The sequence below is a fragment of the Barbus barbus genome (genome assembly GCF_936440315.1).
Source record: "Barbus barbus genome assembly, chromosome: 7".
Classification (NCBI taxonomy): Eukaryota; Metazoa; Chordata; class Actinopteri; order Cypriniformes; family Cyprinidae; genus Barbus; species Barbus barbus.
The window spans coordinates 4,729,525-4,752,982 of NC_136735.1; the positions used below are offsets into that span (position 1 = coordinate 4,729,525).

Here is a 23,458-nt window from a genome sequence, read left to right on the forward strand (position 1 = left end):
AGATCATTACTGTAGTTCAGGCCGCTGACGGTGGATGAATCCGGTTGTGTTACAACCACCAACAGCAACTCGATCGATTGAGAAATTGTGGTTTTTAACTTCAGGTTCACTATGAGTTTGCATACACAGACAGAAAACGACAAATTCTAAAGTTGGGTGTTGGATTGGCGCCAATTGGTGCAAAACTTCTTTTCACAATATAAAAGTTTATTTACTTGCACATGATCCCATTCCAGTGTGATGCTGCTGTGACCAGTGTTGGGGTAACGCATTACAAGTAACGCGAGTTACGTAATAATATGACTTTTTTCAAGTAACTAGTAAAGTAACGCATTACTTTTTAATTTACAAGAAAATAGCTGAGTTACTTTTTCTAAAAAGTAATTAGTAGTTACTTTTTCCCATTTATTGGCTGACAGTGCGCTGTGTCATGCTGTTACTGTAGTTCTACACTAAATGTGCATTAATTCATCCCACTTGCAAAAAAACAGATTTAATATTCATCAAAATCAATTAAAACAGTGAAATGCAAACTCAGAATATGAAGCAAACCTGCAATAATTAAATGTTAAACAACACAAATGTATCTAATCCCATTTTATTAACCAATGTCTTTGCTGCTGACCTTTGATGATCCAGTTCAACCATACTAATCAGCAAAAATGACTTTAGATAAACTAACAATTGTGCTTCATTGTTTTTTTTATTGCTGAAGAGTGTTGAACCTTTTTCTTCTGCGTTCTTCAGACAGGAATTTACTCTTCCTTCAGCCTGAGGTTTATTCATTACACTTTTTGGTGTGAAAGGGCTTTTACATTTGCTATGATTAGAACTTCTTGTATTAAAAAATAATCAAGCCCTGCTCATATTTAAAAAACGTAACGCAGTAGTTTCCATAAAAAGTAGCTACGTAACGCAATTAGTTACTTATTTTAGGGAGTAACACAATATTGTAATGGATTACTTTTAAAAGTAACCTTCCCCAACACTGGCTGTGACACTCTGAACCAGAGAGAGAGAAGAGGAAAGACAAGGTGTCACAACTTTATCGCACATTATAGTCCTCCGCTGAATCATGGTGCAGGTCCCTCCACCCATCTTACCCAATAACTGACAGCGAGGAGGAGGAGGAGGATGGTGATGATGAGGGAGGATGAATAAATTGTGAATTAGTGTCTGGTACTTTAGTTCGGAGCCCATCAGACAGACAGGCATGATGCGCGTGGACTCGCTGTGTCTGGCGGCTGTTGTCGTTTCATTACCTCTCCTCTCTCTCTGCACCCCCCTGTGAGTACCACAACACACACACTAGGACTGCGCCTAACATGTAATGTAACACCTTCTCTTATCTAAAGCTTCGGAGTTTATATAAAATTGATGCATTTCTTAGTAGGCGCACTTCATATAATTACAGATCTTTATTGGGAAAAGTTCATGCGAAACTTTCTGAATAATAAATAATAACAAATAAATTATGTCACTGACTCTTGAGTAGTGGGACAAAACCTTGTACTCAGACAAATGAAACTACTTGTATGTGTCTTGTGTGTACTAAGCCACTGAGCTATGCTTTGATGCAACCTCCCAACTTTTCTCTTTTTTTTATCAAAATGTGCTTTTTACCTTGGGCTGTGTAATATAATTTCGACTTTAACAGCAAACAGCAGCTTATCTTTAACAGCAAACAAGATGTTTTCAAAACGCATTCTCATGTTGGCAGACAGATTACACTTTCACATGTGACCAACAATTCCTCAAAAATCTAAAATATCATAATCAAATATTATCAAAATATTAATCTGACAGAGCTGGCACATCTGATGGTGGTGACAAAAACCTGAATTTGTAGTCATTTTAACTATCAAAAAATGAATCAATTAACCAGCTCGTTAGAAGAGAGCTCCATGAATGAACTGTGTTCCGATTGACATATTCCCTACTGTTCTCTACTCCCTGCACTTTACTTTGAACTTTACTTCACTTCAGAACACAGATTTGCACTACACCACAGTCTGCAGCGTCTCCACACACAGACAAAACTTACTCCGGAAGTGTGATTGTTATTTAACCATAATCATGAGATTTGCATAGAAGTCACGTCTTGCACACTTTAATGCCCTTTGAATGGAACATATACGCTTCTTTCAAACTGGAATCATTCTGAGATGTCCACATCGCAGGGCTCTTATAGTAGAATGGAACAAACCCCTGAAGTGCTAAGAGAAACATACAAAATGTGCAGAGCGGGGGGTCACGAGGACCAGGATTAAGAACCGCTGGTTTAGAGTGACAGCTGCCACTGATATACCCAGATTTGTTTTTATATTTTAATTAAAAAATGGGGACACAACTTTGAAACCTTATGAAACATGCATGTGTCACCGAAAAAAAAACCTTGCTTTGATATGAGATATTATTAAGTGTTGCCTTTGATAAAACAAGATCTTTTTCATCATTAAAAAAAAAAAAAAAAAGGTATCAGTGATATATATCCTGACTACCAGCTATGGAGTTTTGTCCTCTGTAGAGGACATTATATTTTAGCCATTTCTCTGCGACGTTACATGTCACAGTTTTAAGTCTGGATGTCCTGTACAGAGCACATTCAGGGCTTTTCAGAGATACCAAATGATTGGATGTTAAATGACCACTCCCTCTCCTTGGTCTTTAAAAATGGCTGACATTCATTTATTGATCAAGTGTAACACCCTTATGTAAATATGATACTATTTTGTAATTATCACTTAAATATCACAATTTTTTTTTTGCCATAAATAAACATCTCAGAAAAATGTTATGGGGTTTCTAATCTAAATAAGTTTAATAAACAGGACATCAGCTGCCCCCCCCCCCCCAAAAAAGAAATAAATATGCAAATTAGATACAGTTTATAGATACATTGCATATAATGTAAAAAACGTGTTTATGGCCATTCTCCATTCTACATACATTTTCATAAAAAAAAAACTTTTTTTTTTCATTACGTAGTTGAGAATCATCTTTATAAAAAGTTTGGTATAAAAAAATTAAAATATTTGTGATTAAAAGAAAAAATCCACTGTTTTTTGCCTTTTCATGCCTTTTTATTTTTATTAAAAAAACATAAAGGTAATTTTCAAAGTCCCGATGGCATAACATATGAAATATAATTGTTCATTTTTTGTTCTTATGCTCTAAACAATGCAATGACGTGACAAAATACTAAATTCACAAAACTGTTTTTTTTTTTTTTTTTTTTCTGGTAGGATGTGTGTGTGTGTGTGTGTGTGTTTAAATAAGTAGAACAGCATATAAAATAGCATTAAGTTGCTATTATACCTGTATTAATATTAATGCAATAGTAATGTTAGGTTTTAACGTTCATTTATTTACATCATTTGTATTGCTTGTAAATAATACGTTATGCTTGTTGAGCTGTTGTAATAATGAACTGGATTAATTATTCATTTATTTATGTAATTAATAAATACATCTATTTATAGAAGAAAAAAAGCAAACGGGCAAAAAAAGTCAAGACTCCCAAACCAAATAATCAAAAGGTGAATTTTTGCACTAAATTAAATGAAGATAAAGGAATTAGCAAATTCTTAATCATCTCTTATACAGTAGCTTAAATATACTCTAATATATATATATACTTAATGTATTGTTAAATATAAATTCTAATATTACTATTAATAAATACAAATTATTATTAAGCATTATAATAATATTAATACAACATTAATGATATATTTATTTTAACATTAATATAATTATATAATTTATATTGCTTGAAGGTGAGGATTTTATTTTTTCCAGCTGTGGAGATTTATAGGAAATATAATTTATAGGAAAATGGTAAACGTTTAAGGCAAATATTTTAAAACAAATTAGCTTAAGAAATACAATTATTACAATTAATTACTATTAAAATTTATATATCAATAGGAATATTATAACAAAAATATTAATATACAATTCAAATATTACTGTTAAGCTACAATGTATTAATTTTAACCTCAATTTATTGCCATATATCATTATATCGCTTGTATGCTTATATGCAAATTAGCTGCTAAGGTCTTTCCTTTAGAGCCCTGTGTGCTTTGTGCATTCACTTTTGACAGAAGAGATTATAACTCTTCAAACCAAATCACTCGAAACAGAATGAAATATATTTAATTCATCTCATAAGTTATCTTCTTGGGCAGCACTCATTTTCAGTAAACAAATGTAGTGCCGTGTCTTTTGTAAAAGTGCTATCTGTGAAATGAGAACCGTTCCTCCTAAATTAATGTGTTGTGTTTAGGTACATTCTCTCTGCACCCAATATACTGAAGGTGGGGTCCCCAGAGAAAGTGTTCGTGGAGGCGCAGGACTACTCTGGAGCCAGTCTGAATGTTAAAATCTCAGTAAGAAGCCCTAAAGATAACAACCTTGAAGTGGCGAGCGTGTCGGTTACTCTGACAGCCGCCAAGAACTACCAGGATCTGGTCGAGATCGAGGTGAGGCGCTCCTCTCACACCAATGCTTTTGGGTGGAGGCTGTCAAAAATGTGTAGATGTGTTTTACAGTGAAATTTGACTATGTTAGCACAATGAATGCTAGTTTGCTGTGTTTCAGAGTGTTTTTTTTCTCCTTGTATGGTGTGTCTGTAGATACCCGGAAATGTGTTTTCCTTTGAGAAAGGAGCGCAGCAATATGCCGTCCTGCAAGCTCAGTTTCCACAGAAGCTGCTGGAGAAAAAGGTCATGGTGATCTTTCAGTCTGGACACATAGTGTTACAGACCGACAAGACCATCTACACTCCAGACAGCACAGGTGCGCTAATATTTGCTGCTCTGCATTTGTTTCCATCATAGTTCTTGCACCAAGCTGGCCTAATACTTGTCTTCTCCCTGTAGTTTATTACCGGGTGTTTTCACTGAGTGCAGGCATGACACAGCCTGTGCAAAGTGGAGTCAGAGTGGAGATCTTGGTAAATGTGTCCTTCGTCTGTGTATGAATGTACAACATGTTCCAAAATTTGAGACTGCAAAACCTTAAAACGGCAGATTTTTGTCTCTTTTGGAGACTTTTGTACTGCATGTGTACAAAACTTCTCGTCAATGTGTTTAGCTGTTAGTGTTCACGCTTCAGAAATATTTTAACATCAACTTCAATGTTGGCAGACACCTGATGGCATCAGCCTTGAGAGCAAATCTGTTTATCCTGGTGGAGGAATGGTGTCTGGAACCTTCAGCCTGACGGATCCGGCCAGGTGAGGACGAGTGAACAACCTGTTTGAATAAAACCTAATATTGCTCAGTCTCTTTCCAAAACATGCAGTACAAATTATCATCCCATCTTTGTGCTTTTATTTTTAATTTTATTTTAAATGTCCTTTTTCGATGAAAAGTATTATTTAAACTAGCATTACGTTAGTTAACTTGAGTTAACATGAAATAAAGAATGAAAAGTTATTTAAACTTACATATTTTACCATTAGAAGAGGTCTTTTTTAACTATATAAAATATGTAAAGTGTGTATCTAATCTAATCTAATTTAATCTAATCTAATCTAATATAAGGAACATTTGTTAAAAAAATTTTTTTTACAATTTTTGTGAAATGTACCTATTAATCTTTCAATGAAGTTGTTAAATGACAAATAATATATTTTGTTTTGCAATAAAAAATAAATATGTATTTAATTTATACTGTTTAGTTTTATTTGCTAGAAAAGTAAGAAATAGCTAAATTAGAGTTGAATTCAGACAAATGTAGCAAAAAATTTTATTACAGTTGTCATTCGTATGATATATGATATGATATAATATGATAGGTTACACTTTATTTTGATAGTCCACTTTACACATTCTACTAACTAGTAGCTAGTAGTAGTAACTAGCAGTAACTTACTAGCTACATGTCAACTAATTCTCATTAATTTGCAACTATATGTCTACTAACTCTTGACTGTAGACTTTTAGGTTAGGTTTAGGGTTAGTAGAATAAATTGACATGTACTTGCATAGCTTCTGATAGTCAGTATGTTGTATGTTGTGGACCAATCAAAATAAAGTGTTAGAAGATATTAAGCAGACAGTCTACTAATACTCTAATGACTGCTAGTTGACATGTAGTTGCAAAGTTACTTACTGTTAGTAGAATGTCTAAAGTGGACTATCAAAATAAAGTGTTACCATATAATATAATATAATATAATATGTGGAAAGTACTTATTATCTTTCAGGAAGACTGTGAAATGACAAATGTTTGTTGTTTTACAATAAAACATTTTTTAATTTATACTTTTATTTTGGTAGAAAATTAGGAAATTACAAAAATCAGGGTTAAGTTCAAACAAAGATAGAAAAGAAAGATCTTTCAATAAGATTGTGGAATGACAGATAATGACCTTTTCATCTGGTGTCCAAATAGCCCAGGGTTGTGGAAACTTGTGGCGTGGCACCAGAACAGCCCACAGAAGAACTTCTCCAGTGAGTTTGAAGTCAAAGAATACGGTAGGTGCCTCTGCTAGCTGTTACCAAACAACATTGCACATAGATAAACCCGTAACATATGCAATCCGCTGATATCAACTCAGCTTCTTCCTGTTCCTCCTGCAGTGCTGCCCAGCTTTGAGGTCACTTTGAGTCCACAGAAAGCCTTCTTCTACGTGAACGATGACAGTCTTACTGTCGATATTGAAGCCAAGTACAGTACTTTTTTAGTTTTATGGCAATATGCATGTTTCTAAATGTATAGCATTATTAAATGTTTAGCTAATATATTAGCTATCAGTGTGTGTATATATAAGTGTGTGTATCCTTAAGGTATTTGTTTGGAGAGACAGTCAATGGCCATGGATTTGTTGTATTTGGTGTGGTGACTAATGATAAAGGGAAGATAAGTATACCAGGCTCCTTACAGAGAGTGCAGGTACTACACACACACACACACACACACATATGCATGTATCCGTGAAAACACCAGACTGATATCAGATTTTACGATTAGTTACCCCATTTATGAACCAACATTTGAATCACCTTTTTTAAAAAATGGAAAAGGAAATGCAAATTTGGCCCTCGTGAACACTGTAAACCCACAAACACATTCTATGTGTTCATTATATCACACAAAAAGAATAATGAGTCTAATGAATAAATGAATAATGATTTTTCATATGTGGAGAAAAAGTTGACATATACACCAGCAATCACACAGATCTGATCTGCCACAGACACAAACTATTGGTTCTGTGTTAAATGTCAGATCTGGGATGGAAGAGCAACAGCAGAGCTCAGAAGAAAACACATCCTACAGACCTTCCCAAACATCATGCAGCTTGTCGGCCAGTCACTATATGTTACAGTGAGCGTGTTAACCGAGTCTGGTAAGAACTACAAAAAGTCTGGTGAACCGTCTTGCTGGACAACAATATTGACATTTTTAGGCCTCGAAAATATGTTTAATTCTGATTATTCTCATACTTGTGTTTCAGGCAGTGAAATGGTGGAAGCACACAAGAAAGGCATTCAGATCGTGACGTCACCGTACACCATCCACTTCAAAAGAACACCACACTTCTTCAAACCTGGAATGCCCTTCGACATCTCGGTATAAAATTTTAACCAGGAGAAGAAAAAAAAACTTATTTGGAGTTAAAAAAAAACAAACACTTACTGCATTCCATATTTTTTTGGTCTGGGTTTTGCATTAAGGTCTATGTAACAAATCCTGACCAAACACCTGCTAAAAATGTGGAAGTGGAGGTCAATCCTGGAGGGGTCAGAGGTCAAACAAGAGACAATGGCATTGCGAAGACTACCGTCAACACTCCAGGAGGATCTTCTACACTGGAGATCACTGTAAGACCTGCCATCTCAACAGCACTAATGTTCAGTCAGTTTCAGTTTCTGGTGATCTAGTATAAAATAGATTAGTTAACAGATGATGAACAAGCAGTGGAGCATATTCAGCACATCAGAAAAAAAATATATATATTCTTTCCAGGTAAAGACCAAAGATCCACAATTAAGCAGTGATCAGCAGGCAGTGAAGAAGATGACGGCTCAGGCCTACAAGCCCAAAGGCAACTCTAACAACTACTTGCACATCGGCATTGGGGCTGCAGAGCTTCAGATCAGTGATCAAATGAAAGTCAGTCTGAACTTAGGAAGAAGTCCAGGAGTGAGAGATCAAGATTTCACCTACATGGTGAGGGAAAGTCATACCATGATACAAGAAGAGACATTATTGTATACACTCTGTTCTTATGTGGTTTGTTAAATGTTATAAATGTATTCAGCGTTTTTCATCTGCATCATTTTCAGATCTTGAGTAAAGGTCAGATTGTTCAAGTGGACAGGTTTAAGCGAAGAGGACAATCTCTAGTGTCTCTATCTCTGCCTGTAACCAAAGACATGGTGCCGTCCTTCCGCTTTGTGGCTTATTACCATGTGGACTCATCTGAGGTGGTGTCTGATTCAGTCTGGGTCGATGTGAAGGACACGTGCATGGGAACGGTAATTTAGTCCTGGTGACACAACACCATGAATTCATTAGTTTGTTATTTTGATCTATGTTCTTTGATCTCCCAGCTTAAAGTGGAAGTTCACGATCCAGTCAATGTGTATGAGCCCGGTGAAGACTTTGGTCTGAGAATAACAGGAGATCCTGGGGCCAAAGTTGGGTTGGTGGCTGTGGATAAAGGTGTTTATGTTCTGAACAACAAGAACAGAATAACTCAAACAAAGGTTTGTAGATCAGAATAATTTTTTTCCATTGTAAATGAAAAGAGGTAACATTTTCTTACCTAGACATTGCCTTTTTTCTTTGACTTACTTCTCCCCAAACAGATCTGGGATGTCGTTGAGTCAGATGATATTGGTTGCACAGCAGGAAGTGGAAAAGACAGTATGGAAGTATTCAGCGATGCTGGCCTGCTGTTTGAGTCCAGCTCTGCTGGAGGCACTGGCATCAGGACAAGTACTTGCATAATATTTTTGGACATGTTCAAAACGATCCATGTGCAGACTTTTATAACATGTCAATTAATTAATCTTAGCAAATCCACTATTGACATTATTATTTTCCAGATGCTGAATGCCAATCTTTATCACGAAGAAAAAGACGAGATGTAGCCACAGTACATTTCCAGATGTCTCTAGGTAAGAAAGATGCAAGCCGTTTCAATCAATCAATCAATCAATCAATCAATCAATTGATCAAAATAGCTAAAAAGCAGTTATAGATATAGGATGTATTATACCCAACTTTTGACCACCAAGGGCAGACCCCAGATTTCCCAATCTTATTCCCATTCAGAATTCTTATGGCATGTCCCAAGGTTTGGCATTAGGTTTCATTTGAGAATAATTGCCAAGAAACTGCAATCAACTCTGATGAATCACAGATGAACTGTTTGGTATATCGGGAATATGTGGGTAGAATTTGACCAGCACTGTATCAAGATTTGAAGATGGTACGAAGAAAGATCAGGGATAAGTCTGAGGAACTTGGCTTGTCCTGAGGAATGAGAGGGGAAGTATTTTCTAGAAATCGTGTTTAAAAGATTTGCAAGTGCAACTTTTAGCTTTTGAGATAGAGACCTTAAATTTGGCCTGATAGACATTGGAACTGCATGCGATTAGTGTATATATTTCATATATACACATATATTTCAATATACTTTTTCAGATTAAGTTCTAAAGGTTCATACGGTTCATGGCCTCCCAGCCAGAGACAAAGAAGATGCCAAGAAAACTAACAGAAACATTAGCTGCTTATAACCACACTGTAAATAATAATAATAAAAAAAATTGCCTCAAAATAAGGCAACCTATCACAATCAACTTTTTAAGTTAACTCAACTAGCAACCAACAACTTAAAAACTTTAGTTCATCTAATGAATAAAAGTCAGTCTGAGTATTAAAAGATCTGTCAGAGAAACCAAAGAGTTTTAGCAATTACAATACTAATCTTAAGACTCAATTTGAAAAGTTTGGAGAACATTTGGATATGTTGTGAACAAATACTTGAGTATCTAAGTAAGGTAAACGAAACAACTTTTGCTAACGACATGTTTAGAGTATTTTTCTTCAGTTCACACCAAAATTTTAACTGACTTCTTCTAAAAATTCTTTGTTCAGGCTACTTTTTTTTACATTGGTTAGTAGAACTTTTCAAATTGAGTCATCTTAAAAAAACTATTTTACATTGAACAACATTGCACAAGTTCCCAGCATGCATTGCAGCTTGAAAACATTTTATAAAATATTATAATTGTTTATATTTTGCTGGCCTAATTTATGTTGCTGCTGCTGTTGTTACTGTCAGTTAGCTGTCATGTGGATCAGAGTTCATATTTTTACTGATTTTAAATGTGTTGATCTTCACCATGTTTGAGAATCGTGTGCTGAGGTACTGTATATTTGTGTTGTATCAATGCATTCATAATCAGCACCAAGCAGACAATTCAGATTAACCTAATTATCTGTAACCTTAGATTTGCAACATTTGTGCAATATTTATTGATGCAGTTTTGACAGCATTGTAAAGCTTACTATCAGACCCATTATTCCTCTTTTGCTTGATCTAACTCCAGTGAACAAATACTCTGGCATTGAGAGAGAATGCTGTTTGGATGGATTAAAGAGATTGGATCTTTACACCTGTGAGTATCGGGCATCTTTCATTCAGGATGGAAAGGAGTGCACACAGGCTTTCCTGCACTGCTGCACTGAGATGATCATCCATGACAAAAAATCAGCTGAAGAAGAGATTCTAGCCCGCAGTAAGAGCATTCTCAATAATAAAGCACAAATTTCTATTTAAACTCACTCTTGCAAATCTGTTTGGAGTCAGATCGTGCTTCAGGTGTGTCTTCAGATGGATAATTTACCCCATAGGTGCTACAAGTTTTGCTTCTACAATTTAGAAACAGTTTCGATTGGAAAAATACTTTGTGAAAAGAGTTGGCTCTGTTGTGCATAAATAAATAAACCACTCATTCACACCCAGGTGAAAGCGAGGATTTTGTGAACTCTGATGACATTGTGACACGTACACTCTTCCCTGAAAGTTGGCTTTGGGAGGAAGTGGTTTTGCCCAAATGTTCATCACTGAACCACCAGTGGTGAGTTTGACTTGCAGTTTCCAACAGTCAGTGCTCAGCCAGTGATGTTCAAGTTTTTATTAAAAGATGATCTCTCTTTTAGTCAAACAACCACCTTACCCAGAGATGGACTCAAGCTGAAAGACTCCATAACTACCTGGGAAATCACAGCCATCAGCTTGTCCAGCACTCATGGTACAGACTCTTGTTGTAAACACAAAATTTCATATTAAAGTATTGTTCACAGCCATTTTCACCCTTGTGTATTGCATTTTGTGGCATGCTGTTGATTAGCCCAGGCAATAATTTCATTGCGTTATTCAGTGTTTTCTCTGTACTGTTTGGTCTCACTGGAATAACAATGCCCTAGATCTGCAATACATGCTTTCTATAAGATGCTGATCTCTTTTTTTTCTACAAAGGTATCTGTGTGGCAGATGTCCATGAGATGACAGTGGTGAAGAACTTCTTTATTGACCTAAAGCTGCCATATTCAGCCGTGCGCAATGAGCAAATTGAAATCAAGGCCATTATCCACAACTTGTACAGCAGAAAAGTAAAGGTCAGATTGGAAGAATGGTTTACCATCACACAGGCCCTCAGCATGATGACAGAATATGATTTGGCCACTATCAGCCTTCCTTTCTTCATTAGGAATGTGTGAGTTTCATTTCTTCTTTCTTGTAGGTACGTGTGGAACTGATGGAAACCAAAGACATCTGCAGCCCGGCTAGCAAGAGAGGAAAGTTCCATACCATTGTGACAGTAGATTCTAAATCATCATATTCTGTACCTTTTGTCATCGTCCCGTTAGCTTTGGGACGCCATGCAATTGAAGTGAAGGCAGCTGCTGCAGGACGTGGCAGTGACGGCGTGAAGAAAGATCTCCTAGTGGTGGTAAGAAAATTAGATATTCTTGATCAAATAACAAGACAGTTCATTGCAGAGTGTAGGTTTAGCATATTGTGAACAGAACCCAAAAGACATAAAAAATAACTGGCATACATTCCCCTCAATTTTTCTCAAGGTTTAAAGACAGTACACATTCACATATGAATCTAAACTATGTAGCGCACATCCTTTATTTACTCTCTCACTCATTGTTCACTTCGTTTCTTTAGTCTGAAGGTGTTTTGACCAAACTTAATGAAAATCTACAATTCAGTCCTTCTAAGAGAGGTAAGGGGATTCCAACAAAACCTTTATATGGGAATTTTACTTAATGTTTTGGAGTTGTTAGAAGTGTTTTCTTCTCATTCAGTGTTTTATGGACATTACAAGTTTAAGACTTTTGTCTTGAGCCCTGGTAAATGTCTTGAGCCCTGGTAAATTTCTGACCCTGCTGGTAAAGGGTTAGTTCACCCAAAAATGAAAACTCTGTAATTAATTATTTTAGAGAAGATTTGCTGAATAAAGTCATTGGTTTTGTTTTGTTTGCACACAAAAAGTATTCTCATAGATTTATAATAATTACAGTTGAACCAGGTGTCACATAGACTATTTGATCTATGTCCTTACTATGTTTCTGGGCCTTGAACATGGTAGTTCCCTTGCTGTCTATGCAGGGTCAGAAAGCTCTCGGATTTCATCAAAAATATCTTAATTTGTGTTCCGAAAGATAAACAAAGGTCCTATGGGTTTGGAACGACATGAGGGTGTGTAATTAATAAGAGAATTTTCATTATTGGGTGAACTATTCCTTAAAGCCCCTCAGTGTCTCTCCTGGCCTCTATCAGATACTAAATAATGGCCACACCAGTAACTGAAAGTGTGACTGTACAGTTCTTGTCTTTCTGGAACAGGTGGTCAACATGTGGAGGTTATCAAGAGCCTTATACTGAGGGACCAGGCACCCAACACACCTGCAAGCACATATGTATCAGCAATAGGTGACTCTTCTAACATCTGCTATAAATTTGTCAAATAAATATAGGCCTTGTTTTTACCAGTATGTCAATCTCACAGGAGATACAATCAGTATAACAATAGAGAAGGCTATTAGCGGTCAGGCCATGGATTCCTTGATTATCCAGCCTGGTGGCTGTGGGGAGCAGAACATGATTGGCCTAACGATGCCTGTCATTGCAACATATTACTTGGACAAAACCAATCAGTGGCACACCGTGAGGGTTGGTCTTAGGCAGACAGCAGTTACATACATCATGAGAGGTAAACTACACACTGGAAAGTCAACTATTCTCCTCCTAAATATTTGTTTCATATAGTATGCCCATCTTATTGTCTTGATGAACAGGTTACAATCAACAGTTGGCATATCGTAAAAATGATGGGTCCTATGCCGCATGGATTAATCGTTCAAGCAGCACCTGGTAACTAATATATTTCTCAATAGTTCTGATTGTCAGTAAGAACTGTCAGTCAGGAATTTCACCATGATTAAGAGTTAATTTTGGTTTTCTTTCTCCTAAAGGTTGACAGCATATGTTGCTAAAGTATTTTCCATGGCCAGTAACATCGTAAACATAGACCGGAATGTGATCTGCTCTGCTCTCAAGTGGCTCATACTGAACAAGCAGTTACCTGATGGTGTTTTCAGAGAAGATGCCCCTGTAATTCACGGAGAGATGACTGTGAGTGAGACCTGTTTTAAAAACTATAACAATGAAAGGACAGTTCACCCCAAAATGAAAATTGCTCATCTTTTACTCACTTTCATGTAGTTCTTAACATGTACGACTTTCTTTCAAAAAGTCAAACTCCAAAACTTTCTCTTAAGCCCATAAGAGATTTGTTTAAGGAACAAACTAAAATAAGATATTTACTATAAATGTGACAACACCATGGCATTTTGATGCCACTTTGAAGCTATTATCATATTTGTATGTCTCTATATGGGGCAAAAATTACAAAACAATGTTTTCAAACAGGTCCCAACACTGCTATTGCCATTGGTCAAATAAGATCACTCCAAACCATTGTTTAAGTTTTGAACTCTTCAAACAAACAGAATTAGTGTTTTCTCACCAGATTAAGCTGGAATATGAAGAAAGCATTTCAACATTGAAAATATTCCACAGCAGCATTAACCTGCAAGGATGTATTTAACTACCAATATAAACCTCATAATTTATCTTCTCAATCTTAAAGTGTGATTACACTTACCATAGCTCGGCACAATTTAGCATGAATAAAATACAGTAATCAAAATTAAGAAACAAACACACAGTGCTATTCTACCAGCATACAGACCAACCTCTCATCCAAACAGCCTCTTTTTATGGATAATTGTATAATATTGAAATGATTTGTTGCACTTAAACTGGCAGAGAAGATTCTGCTCATCCAACTGGTTCTTCTGTTTTGATTTGTTGCTAAGTTTTGAGTCTCCGCCCACACAGAAGTCACTGCTGAACATCAACCAGAAAGTTTGTTAGTGGTCAGCGCTGCCAATTCGTGTAGGGAGATTTCTTTGTTGCAGGAGGTTTTATTTGGTGATATTCTATATTGCTCCGTTTCTCATTGAAATGATTAGATTTCACCCACAAAATTTCACAGAGCAATGATAAATGTGACCACACCTTTAATTATTTCTGATATCACTATTTCTTCACTGTGCACAGGGGAACGTACGTGGGGGAGATTCACAAGCATCCATGACGGCTTTTGTGCTCATTGCCCTGCAGGAGGGGAGGGGCATTTGTATCGGCCAAATCTTAGTGAGTCCTGCTGGGCTTTGAGTTAAAATGCAACCCTTGAAAAAGCTAATGCGTTTCTAGATCAATTTGTTAATTTTTGTATGCTACTCCATGTATTTAACAGTTTTTTTCTTATTATTATTCCTCTTTAGAGTCTTGACAGCAGCATAAACAAAGCCATTGTGTACCTCAGATCTCAGTTACATGTTCTGACAAATCCTTATGCAGTGGCTATGACATCTTATGCTCTTGCCAATGGAAATGCACTTGACAAACAAGTCCTGTTGAGAAAAGCCTCTGCAGGTAAAGATACAGCCATTTATGTTGAATTCATGTAAACAGTTAGTTTAACCTGTTCAGAAAACAGTGTGCTTTGTCTGTTTATTTGTGCTTAAATGTTCAGATGTTACATGTATTTGTGCTTAAGAGTCAACAATGCACCTATTTCACACAGCATTAACATTTCTTGTTGTACTTGCCTAGGTATCAAAGCTAAAGGATTAAGATGCATAGCAATATCACATTTACATTACGTCATTCAAAGCAATGAAGACAAAGATACAAGCTTAATGATTGATGATTGGCATAAACAAATCGACAGTTATAACACAATATAAAACTAAAAGTCAAGAAGTATAACATCTGATTGTATTTTTTTTCATCTGCTCTCCATAAACAAAAAGTACAGATGCTCAGAAACAATCTGTATGGTGAAAAGTGCTATACAAATAAAACTGAATTGAATTAATCCCGAACAGATGGAAGTCACTGGCCTGTCCCTGGAAGTAGTAGCTTTACTTTAGAGGCTTCGGCCTATGCGCTACTTGCTCTTGCAAAAGCTCAAGACTTCCAGAGTGCAGCTCCCATCGTAAACTGGCTCAACAACCAGAGGCAGTACAATGGAGGATACGGCACGACTCAGGTTTGTAGTTTACATCCAACATGCACATCTGCGTTGCATATCTGTGCACATGTTCAATATGCAACATTTAGGAAAAGACCATAAACTATTTTAGGACCAAAAAGTTGAAGCCTACACATGAAAAACCATTTAAACTTGTCTCCTCCATCCCAGGCCACCATCATGGTGTTTCAGGCCGTAGCCGAGTACAGGATTCATGTGAAAGACATAAAGCAGTTAGACCTGGAGATGACGATCCGAGTGGAAGGCAGCCAGCAGCCGATTGTGTGGAAGTTCAGCAAAGAGAACTCTCATCTTACACAAACAGAAAAGGTGAGTTTGTGGTGAAAGTAAGAATTCGCTGAAACGCAGTCGGTTATGTCTTAAGTGAACATAAACGCTTGATAAGAAGAATGAATCATTATTGTGGAATGGTGGTATTTAACAAGGATTAATCTATATTTCATTTATGCAGTTAAGACTATATGCAAAAAGTTAATGCAACAAGTCTCTGTGGTCATATTTTATCAGCGACTATCGTTGATGTATACCTGGTTTAAGATGAAACTTCTATTTTTCAGCCTAATATTAATAAGCTACATTTGATCTCTTTTATAAAGATGAATATTTTTTAGTGCTGTCAATCGATAAAAAAATTTTATCGCGTTAATCACAGTCCTGGACTGTGATTAATCACGATTAATGGCAAATTTAAAATACTAGGATTTACCTGTAAATGTGTTGAAATAAAGGAATGCATGACAAACTAGTTTAAGGAAACAGAACCTTTCACATCTCCGCCAGGTATGAGACATATTCCTTGTTATTCTTTTGTTTTTATTCAGCCGTTATCTGCCTTAATACTGGCAATAAAACGTTTACCAAGCCACATCGCTTCAATCCCAGTACACATTTACCCAACTATTATCAAAAGTATTTCTAAATAAATACAACAAAACATTTTCTTGCGACCTTACATGAAGTATTATGATAAAATGCATTATGAAGAAGAATTGGACCTGTTCTGCAACACTGGTTCGCTGTACCCTTATCACATATGAGTATACATATCTCTTGCGCACTGTTGCTCTCTCTCTCTCTGTCTCTCTCTGCATTCGTTTCACTTTCGTCTAGCCCGGCGCCTCATAATCATGCAATCCCTGCATCCCAATGTGCCTACTATTCACCCTATCTTCCCTGAATAGTATTGAAACTTACTAAAATTTGAATTTACATGGAATTTAGGATGGATAGTATGCACATTGGGACGCAGGCAATGATTACCTTCCGCGCTGCGATGATGGCAAGAAGTTGGGGTCAAACCTTATCAAACGATTAATTTGCGTAAAAAAAATATTAACGCATTAAAATTTTTAGATTAATAGCATGCGTTAACACGTTAACTTTGACAGCCCTAATATTTTTATATACAATGCCCTCCATAAGTATTGGAACAGTAAAGACAGAATTGCTCTGTTGGCTGTGGAGTCAAGATATTTGCTAATTAATTATGATTAAAAGATGAATATGAGACAAATTTACATAATGTCACATTTTATTATTAGGCGTTTCAACACATATGTTTTACCAAATAAAAAGAACAGCACTTTTAGAGTTCATCCCACTCATTGATGTGAGCATAAGTATTGGGACAGTTGAACATAAGGCAGATATAAAAGATTAAAAGCTATTATTTAGTTGCAGATCCCTTGCGCACAATCACAGCAGTGAGTCTGTGACCCAAAGACATCACCAGACTCTTGCTCTCATCCTTTGAAATTCTTTTCCCAGCCTTTAATGCAGCCAATTCCAATTGTTGCTTGTTTTGGGGAGTTTCTGAAGTGAGTGAAGTGACATTCAGCCAAGTATGGTGACCCATACTCGGAATTCGTGCTCTGCATTTAACCCATCCAACGTCCACACACACAGCAGTGAACACACACACACACCGTGAACACACACCCGGAGCAGTGGGCAGCCATTTATGCTGCGGCGCCCGGGGAGCAGTTGGGGGTTCGGTGCCTTGCTCAAGGGCACCTCAGTCATGGTATTGAAGGTGGAGAGAGCGCTGGACATTCACTCCCCCCACCTACAATCCCTGCCGGCCCGAGACTCGAACCCGCAACCTTCGGATTACAAGTCCGACTCTCTAACCATTAGGCCACGACTTCTGCCTTTCCTCTCCTCTTCAGCTGGTGAAATTCATGTTCAATCAGATTTAAATCTGGAGATTAACTTGGGCAATCTAAAACTTTCCATTTCTTTGCCCTTATAAATTCCTTGACTGAACTGGCAGGGTGTTTTGGGTCATTGTCCTGATGCAATATGAAGCACTTCCCAATGAATCTGGTGGCATTTTCTTGAATATTGGTAGGCAAGATGGTTTTGTACCCTTCCAAATTCATTCTTCTACTGTCATCATACATTAAGTCATCAGTAAAGTTGAGAGGGCCTGTTCCAGAGACAGCCATGCATGCCCATACCATGACACCACCTCCACCATGCTTTACAGATGAGGCTGTATGCTTGGGATCATTTTCAGTTCCCTTTTTTTCTCCACGTTTTTGCTTTCCCATCACTTAGATAACATTTCATCTTTGTCTCATCGGTCCATAATCATGCTGCTTTTTTTGCAAACTCTAATCTTGCCTTTCTATTTTTGGTGCTGGTCAGAGGTTTGCATCTTGCTGTGTAGCATCTGTAATTCTGTGTCAAAGTCTCCTGAGGACAGTAGATTGTCAGAGCATCACCCCAGTTTTCTGGAAGTTGTTGGTGATTTTACAGACACGTCTTTTAGAATTCATTTTCACAGCTTTTATGATTTGTCTGTCATCAACTACTGTTGTTTTCTCAGCCGATCAGGTCGTTGTTGGTTGCTGGTGTCGCTGGTGGTTTCCAAACTCTTGATTTCTCCATGCCCTTTGTTTTTGCTAGAGCTCTAACTGACTTTCTGTTTTCTTTTAGCATCCAACTTGCTTGCTTTTCTCTCAAAGTCAGCTCCCTCGTCTTCATCCTGGTTTGTGTGTGTCATCATCGAATGCAGGATTCAGAATCCAGAAGTAATGGATATAACTTATACGACACATTCACTGCTTTTAATATCTGAAGAATTAATGCAACAGGACACAGCTGATCACTTAGAGAGACCTGTGAGGCAACTGTTCCAATACTTATGCTCACATCAGATAGAGGGATGAAACTCTAAAAGTGCTGAACTTCTCAGCTGGTAAAACATCTATGTGTTGAATCACCCAATAATAAAATATGACATTCTGTAGTTTTGTCTCATATTCATCTTTTAATCATATTTGTAAATGTCTTGACTCCACAGCCAACAGAGCAATTTTGTCTTTACTGTTCCAATACTTATGGAGGGCACTGTATGTTTATTGTTGCTATTTTTTTATTTTATTTTATCAACAGATTCCATCCAACAGGCAGATTACCATCAGTGCCAAGGGTTCTGGAGAGTCCTCTGTAACTGTGAGTGACTGAAGAAAGTAATAATCAGAAATGAATGCTGAAATACAAATACTTAGATACTGTCTTTAATTGTGTTGCTTTCTCCTCTGCAGGTTGTGACTGAGTACTATGCAAAACCAAAAGAAAGCAAAAGCACTTGCAAGAACTTTGAGCTTTCTTTGGCTTTTGAAAGCGATAAAAAAGGTTACATTTGATTAGCCTCTTTTTGATCATAAATACAATATATTTCTAATTTAAATAATTGATGCTAAAAATACTAATAATTTCATGCTGCTCTGTCACTGGTGTCATTTGGTGGTTATGTTTTGCATAAAAAAGAAAATGAAGCCCTTCTGCTTAAAGTGCAAAATGTTAATAATTTTGAAATTCGTGAAATCTTGATGGTCCTAAAATTGGCCTTACCGGTTTTGTGATAATTGCCCCTTACTATCTTGTGTACATTCACATTTATTTATTTGCCACATGAATTATCCAAAGCAACTATAAATATGGAAAATAAAAGGAAATTTGTCTTTCTTTTTTTTTTTTTTAGTAACATATCAAGGAGCAACTGAGAGTTACAAACTCATTATCAGTACCAGGTGTGCAAATATGTTCAATTTTCATCATGTTTCTGCCCTAATAAACTGATAAAAGTTAAAACTTTCAAATATCACTCTGGGGTGTGTTTCCCAAAAGCAACCATGGTCGCAAGTTCCGTCGTTACCAATAGAGTTCAATGGGACTCAAAACCAGAGTTAGCTAACGATGCTTTTGGCAAACACAACCCTGTACAGTGAATAATCCTTGATTAAATACATTACTGTTTAACCAACACTGTGTCCACTCCAAGGTTGTGGCAAGAATTACAGTGCTTTATTATGACCTTTATTCTATTCTGTTGCAGCTGCTGTTTATTTATTTTATTTTTCCAACATTATAAAAATATTCTCTCCTGCCCCAGTATAATCAAATGCAGGGAGAGTTTGGGAGATCTGTCTGAATCCCTTATTCTTGCAGTGCCATTAGTACTATAGAAAGCTTACATTTGTTTTGATGACTCCACAGATATCTGTCTGCTGACAGAGACGCCACCATGTCTATATTGGACATATCTTTATTGACAGGATTTGTTGTGGATGAGAATGATCTTAAGGCGGTATGAAATCACACTTTCATTATTCACATTTGCTTTTGACAAAATTAAAATATGATTTTTTTTGCTCAATTTTTTTCACAATTTCCATTCTCTGTGCTCCACTAGATGTTACGGTGGCCACACTGTCAAACTCTCCAATACTAACTTGTTGTTTCTGTTTGTAGCTGTCAACTGGACATGACAGGTTAATTCAGAAATTTGAGATGAACAAACAGCTTTCAGAGCGAGGATCCCTAATCATCTACCTGGACAAGGTCTCTGTGTCAGTTTTACATTAAAAACACCGTTAAAAAAAATGTTGTAATGTAAAAAAGGTGGCATCATTACCAAAGGCTTGATAAGTGAGGCTATCATCAAGAGAACATTAGTATACCATAATTAGTGATTATTGTGTGAATGACTACATACAGTGGTGGCCCAAATTATTAGAACCCTAGTATTTTCACCAGCTAAAAAAAAAGGTTTTAAGTCAGTTATCTTTCTCCATGCAAATGAAAAATCCCTTCTAGATGCTTACTATAAGGTGTCTGCTTTCTGCCTTTCTACTCTCTGCAGATTTCTCATACCAGGGAAGATAAGATTTCATTCCGGCTGCACAGAATAATGAATGGAGGCTTCCTTCAACCAGCAGCAGTCACTGTATATGAATACTACTCTATAGGTATGAAGCTCATGTGGAAGCAAAAATGTGATATTGGTTTAAGCAATCACACCTGCATATTTAGTCTGACTGCATTATAATGCATTGTAATTGTACCAAATCATTGTTAATGTACTGCATAAAGACTGTACATTTTACATTACATAAACAAATTCTCAAAAAACTAAAAATCTCATTGAGCCACTGACATTTTCTTATTATATTTATGACTTGTTTTAACATTATTTTAACTGCTGACTTCTTTAATATCACTGATGCTGCAGCACAATGAAAGTTGTGTGACCCATGTCATTCTTCAATGTTTAGAAAATCGCTGTGTGAAGTTTTATCATCCAACCAGGAAGGAAGGAGCTCTTCAGAAAATCTGCAAGAACGATGTCTGTCAGTGTGCCGAAGGTAGCGTGTTTCATTGTTATAACGATTCCCAAAAAAATGTGCAAAGAAGACATTCAAAGTTATATCGTTAATCTACAGCAGGTTCATTTCTCTTTCCATTGCTGAAACAGAAAACTGCAGCCTTCAAAAGAAGGAGAAAATTCTTGAGGCTCACCGTAATAGGAAAGCCTGTGATCCTAAAATAAATTACGGTAATTTATTATGTGTGTGTGTATATGTTTTGGTGCAATGAGTGAGAGTGTTTTCAGACTTATATATATAATTATTAGTTAAGTTGGTGATAAATAAGATGCTACATAAATCTAATGCATTTTTACAGTTTATAAAGCTGTTGTTTTGAGAGAACGTGAGGACGCCTTAACAGTCTATTACGACGTGAGGATTGAACTTGCCCTCAAAACAGGTATAGCGCCTCACTCCAACCACAGTTTGTTAACATTTATAAATTCTGCCATTTTAATGTCCTGCTTATTTCAGCAGTAAGATACAAAGCCATTTACAGATGTTCTTCTGATGACTTGTATAAATTTAATCCATACAAATCAAGCTACTCGTGTCTGGTCTTAATGGTCTTTATCTTACCAGACACTGGTGATTTTTTGCTATGTTGTGTCAGTGCTAACTCAGCGCCTCAGGGGAAGGGAGAGAAAATCAAACATGTCACATGTCATACATTTCCGTAGGTCCAGAAATGGACGTGGAGGGGGAACAGCGTACCTTTTCCTTACAGATCTCTTGCAAAGAAGCTTTGAATATGAAGCAGGGTGAGAGCTATCTGATCATGGGCCATGCTGATGATGTCCAACTGCAGAGCAGAATGTAAGTGCATTTGACCTGTGATCCAAAGTATTTGCCCCCTCTGATCTGTGAATCTGTATCGATAAGAGAACTTGAAATATGAAATACTTTTCAAAAGGTCAAATTTATACATGCCGTCTCTTTTAAGTCAAATTATATACATGCTGGTATGGTGTAGGATTATTTTTGCAACAATCTTCACTCAGAAATCGCTAGGAAAGTTTACAATTAATTACAAAGACTTTTTTTTTTTTTTAAGTAGAAAGACTGAAATAGTATTTTCTTGTAAAACATACTCCATTAATAATTTTATTCACAACTCTGAATCATTCTTTACTGTGCTGTAAAGCAGATAACACTAATTTTGCGAATATGTCATATTATATAATAAACCTCTTTTGCCTGATGTAAGCCGTTCTTTAACATTCTCTTCCTCTGATGTCTCCCAGCGGTCAGTATGCTCTGGGCGAGAGGACGTGGCTGGAGTTTTGGCCCAGCTTGGAGGAGAGCAAGACTAGCGCTGACCTCAAAGAAAAATACAACGGCATGTTGAGTCTCCAGCAGGATCTGCGCTTCGGCTGCCGCTAATAAAATGCCAGACTATTGCTTTGAGATGCTAAGTGACTAAATGAAACATTATAAAACAGAAAGAATAGCCTCATTTTTAACTTTAAATGTTTGTTAAACATGAGTTACGAATTCATTTTGACTGTTGCTTTTTTTTTTTTTATCTCTTCTTAAGGTGTTGTGACACATGCATGTCTAAGAAAATTTGCATAATAAATATGGTCAAGCAAGATCATCTGTTTCGATCATCTCCTTATTCACTATTCCAAAACAACTAATTTTAGAAAGTAATGATTTATTATTGATGGCGATATGCAATTTTTGAACTCAGATGCTTGATTATACTGTTTACTTCAGAGTAACCTTATGTTTTGTGATGAACCTTATGTTGTGCAAGTTCAGTTTTCCAATAATTCAAGCTCAGCAGGATGTAAAATAAAATCAAATACATATAAGCAAATTAGCATCCGCCTTTTTGGCGAGAAATGTGCATTTGAGTATAGTACAGCACATCAGTCTGTAGTTCATCACCTCATAGTGACACTCAGCCCAAATAATACTCACACAGAAAGGTCAGAATGGAAGGTTCATTTTTAATTCTTCTCTATGCTGTTTTTAAAAAAAAGACTTATGTAGTTGTTTTGGAAGGCTTGAACACAAATTCACAAAAATCCACAATAAAGACAATAATATTTGTACTAATATTCACCAGTACAGACAAAACAAAAAAATATATTTTTTACAAGAAAAAGTATTGTGTTAAAATAGATA

The 23,458-nt window shown here is 36.4% G+C and overlaps 1 protein-coding gene across 1 annotated transcript; it reads left to right on the forward strand.

Annotated features, from left to right (window-relative positions):
* The first annotated feature begins 1,199 nt into the window (after positions 1 to 1,199).
* LOC306872967 (complement C3-like) lies at positions 1,200 to 22,921 on the forward strand. The gene is made up of 41 exons (XM_079421940.1): positions 1,200 to 1,287; positions 4,292 to 4,487; positions 4,641 to 4,803; positions 4,887 to 4,960; positions 5,154 to 5,242; positions 6,406 to 6,488; positions 6,594 to 6,681; positions 6,801 to 6,906; positions 7,243 to 7,363; positions 7,472 to 7,587; positions 7,692 to 7,838; positions 7,984 to 8,187; positions 8,304 to 8,495; positions 8,571 to 8,726; positions 8,829 to 8,958; positions 9,069 to 9,140; positions 10,578 to 10,766; positions 10,994 to 11,108; positions 11,191 to 11,282; positions 11,510 to 11,649; positions 11,775 to 11,984; positions 12,209 to 12,266; positions 12,890 to 12,976; positions 13,053 to 13,256; positions 13,342 to 13,417; positions 13,519 to 13,678; positions 14,669 to 14,764; positions 14,896 to 15,046; positions 15,502 to 15,665; positions 15,819 to 15,977; positions 19,068 to 19,127; positions 19,220 to 19,310; positions 19,660 to 19,708; positions 20,175 to 20,265; positions 20,430 to 20,519; positions 20,821 to 20,926; positions 21,233 to 21,322; positions 21,433 to 21,513; positions 21,642 to 21,725; positions 22,006 to 22,141; positions 22,570 to 22,921. Exons 1-41 carry the CDS (start codon positions 1,214 to 1,216, stop codon positions 22,706 to 22,708), a joined length of 4,929 nt encoding a protein of 1,642 aa, XP_079278066.1. The 5' UTR covers positions 1,200 to 1,213; the 3' UTR covers positions 22,709 to 22,921.
* The last annotated feature ends 537 nt before the right edge of the window (positions 22,922 to 23,458 follow it).

Coding starts and splice junctions, on each gene's coding strand:
- LOC306872967 (XM_079421940.1), top strand. CDS start 1,214: ATGATGCGCGTGGACTCGCTGTGTCTGGCGGCTGTTGTCGTTTCATTA. Junction 1,288..4,291: donor CTCTCTCTCTGCACCCCCCT/GTGAGTACCACA, acceptor TGTTGTGTTTAG/GTACATTCTCTCTGCACCCA. Junction 7,588..7,691: donor GAATGCCCTTCGACATCTCG/GTATAAAATTTT, acceptor TTTTGCATTAAG/GTCTATGTAACAAATCCTGA.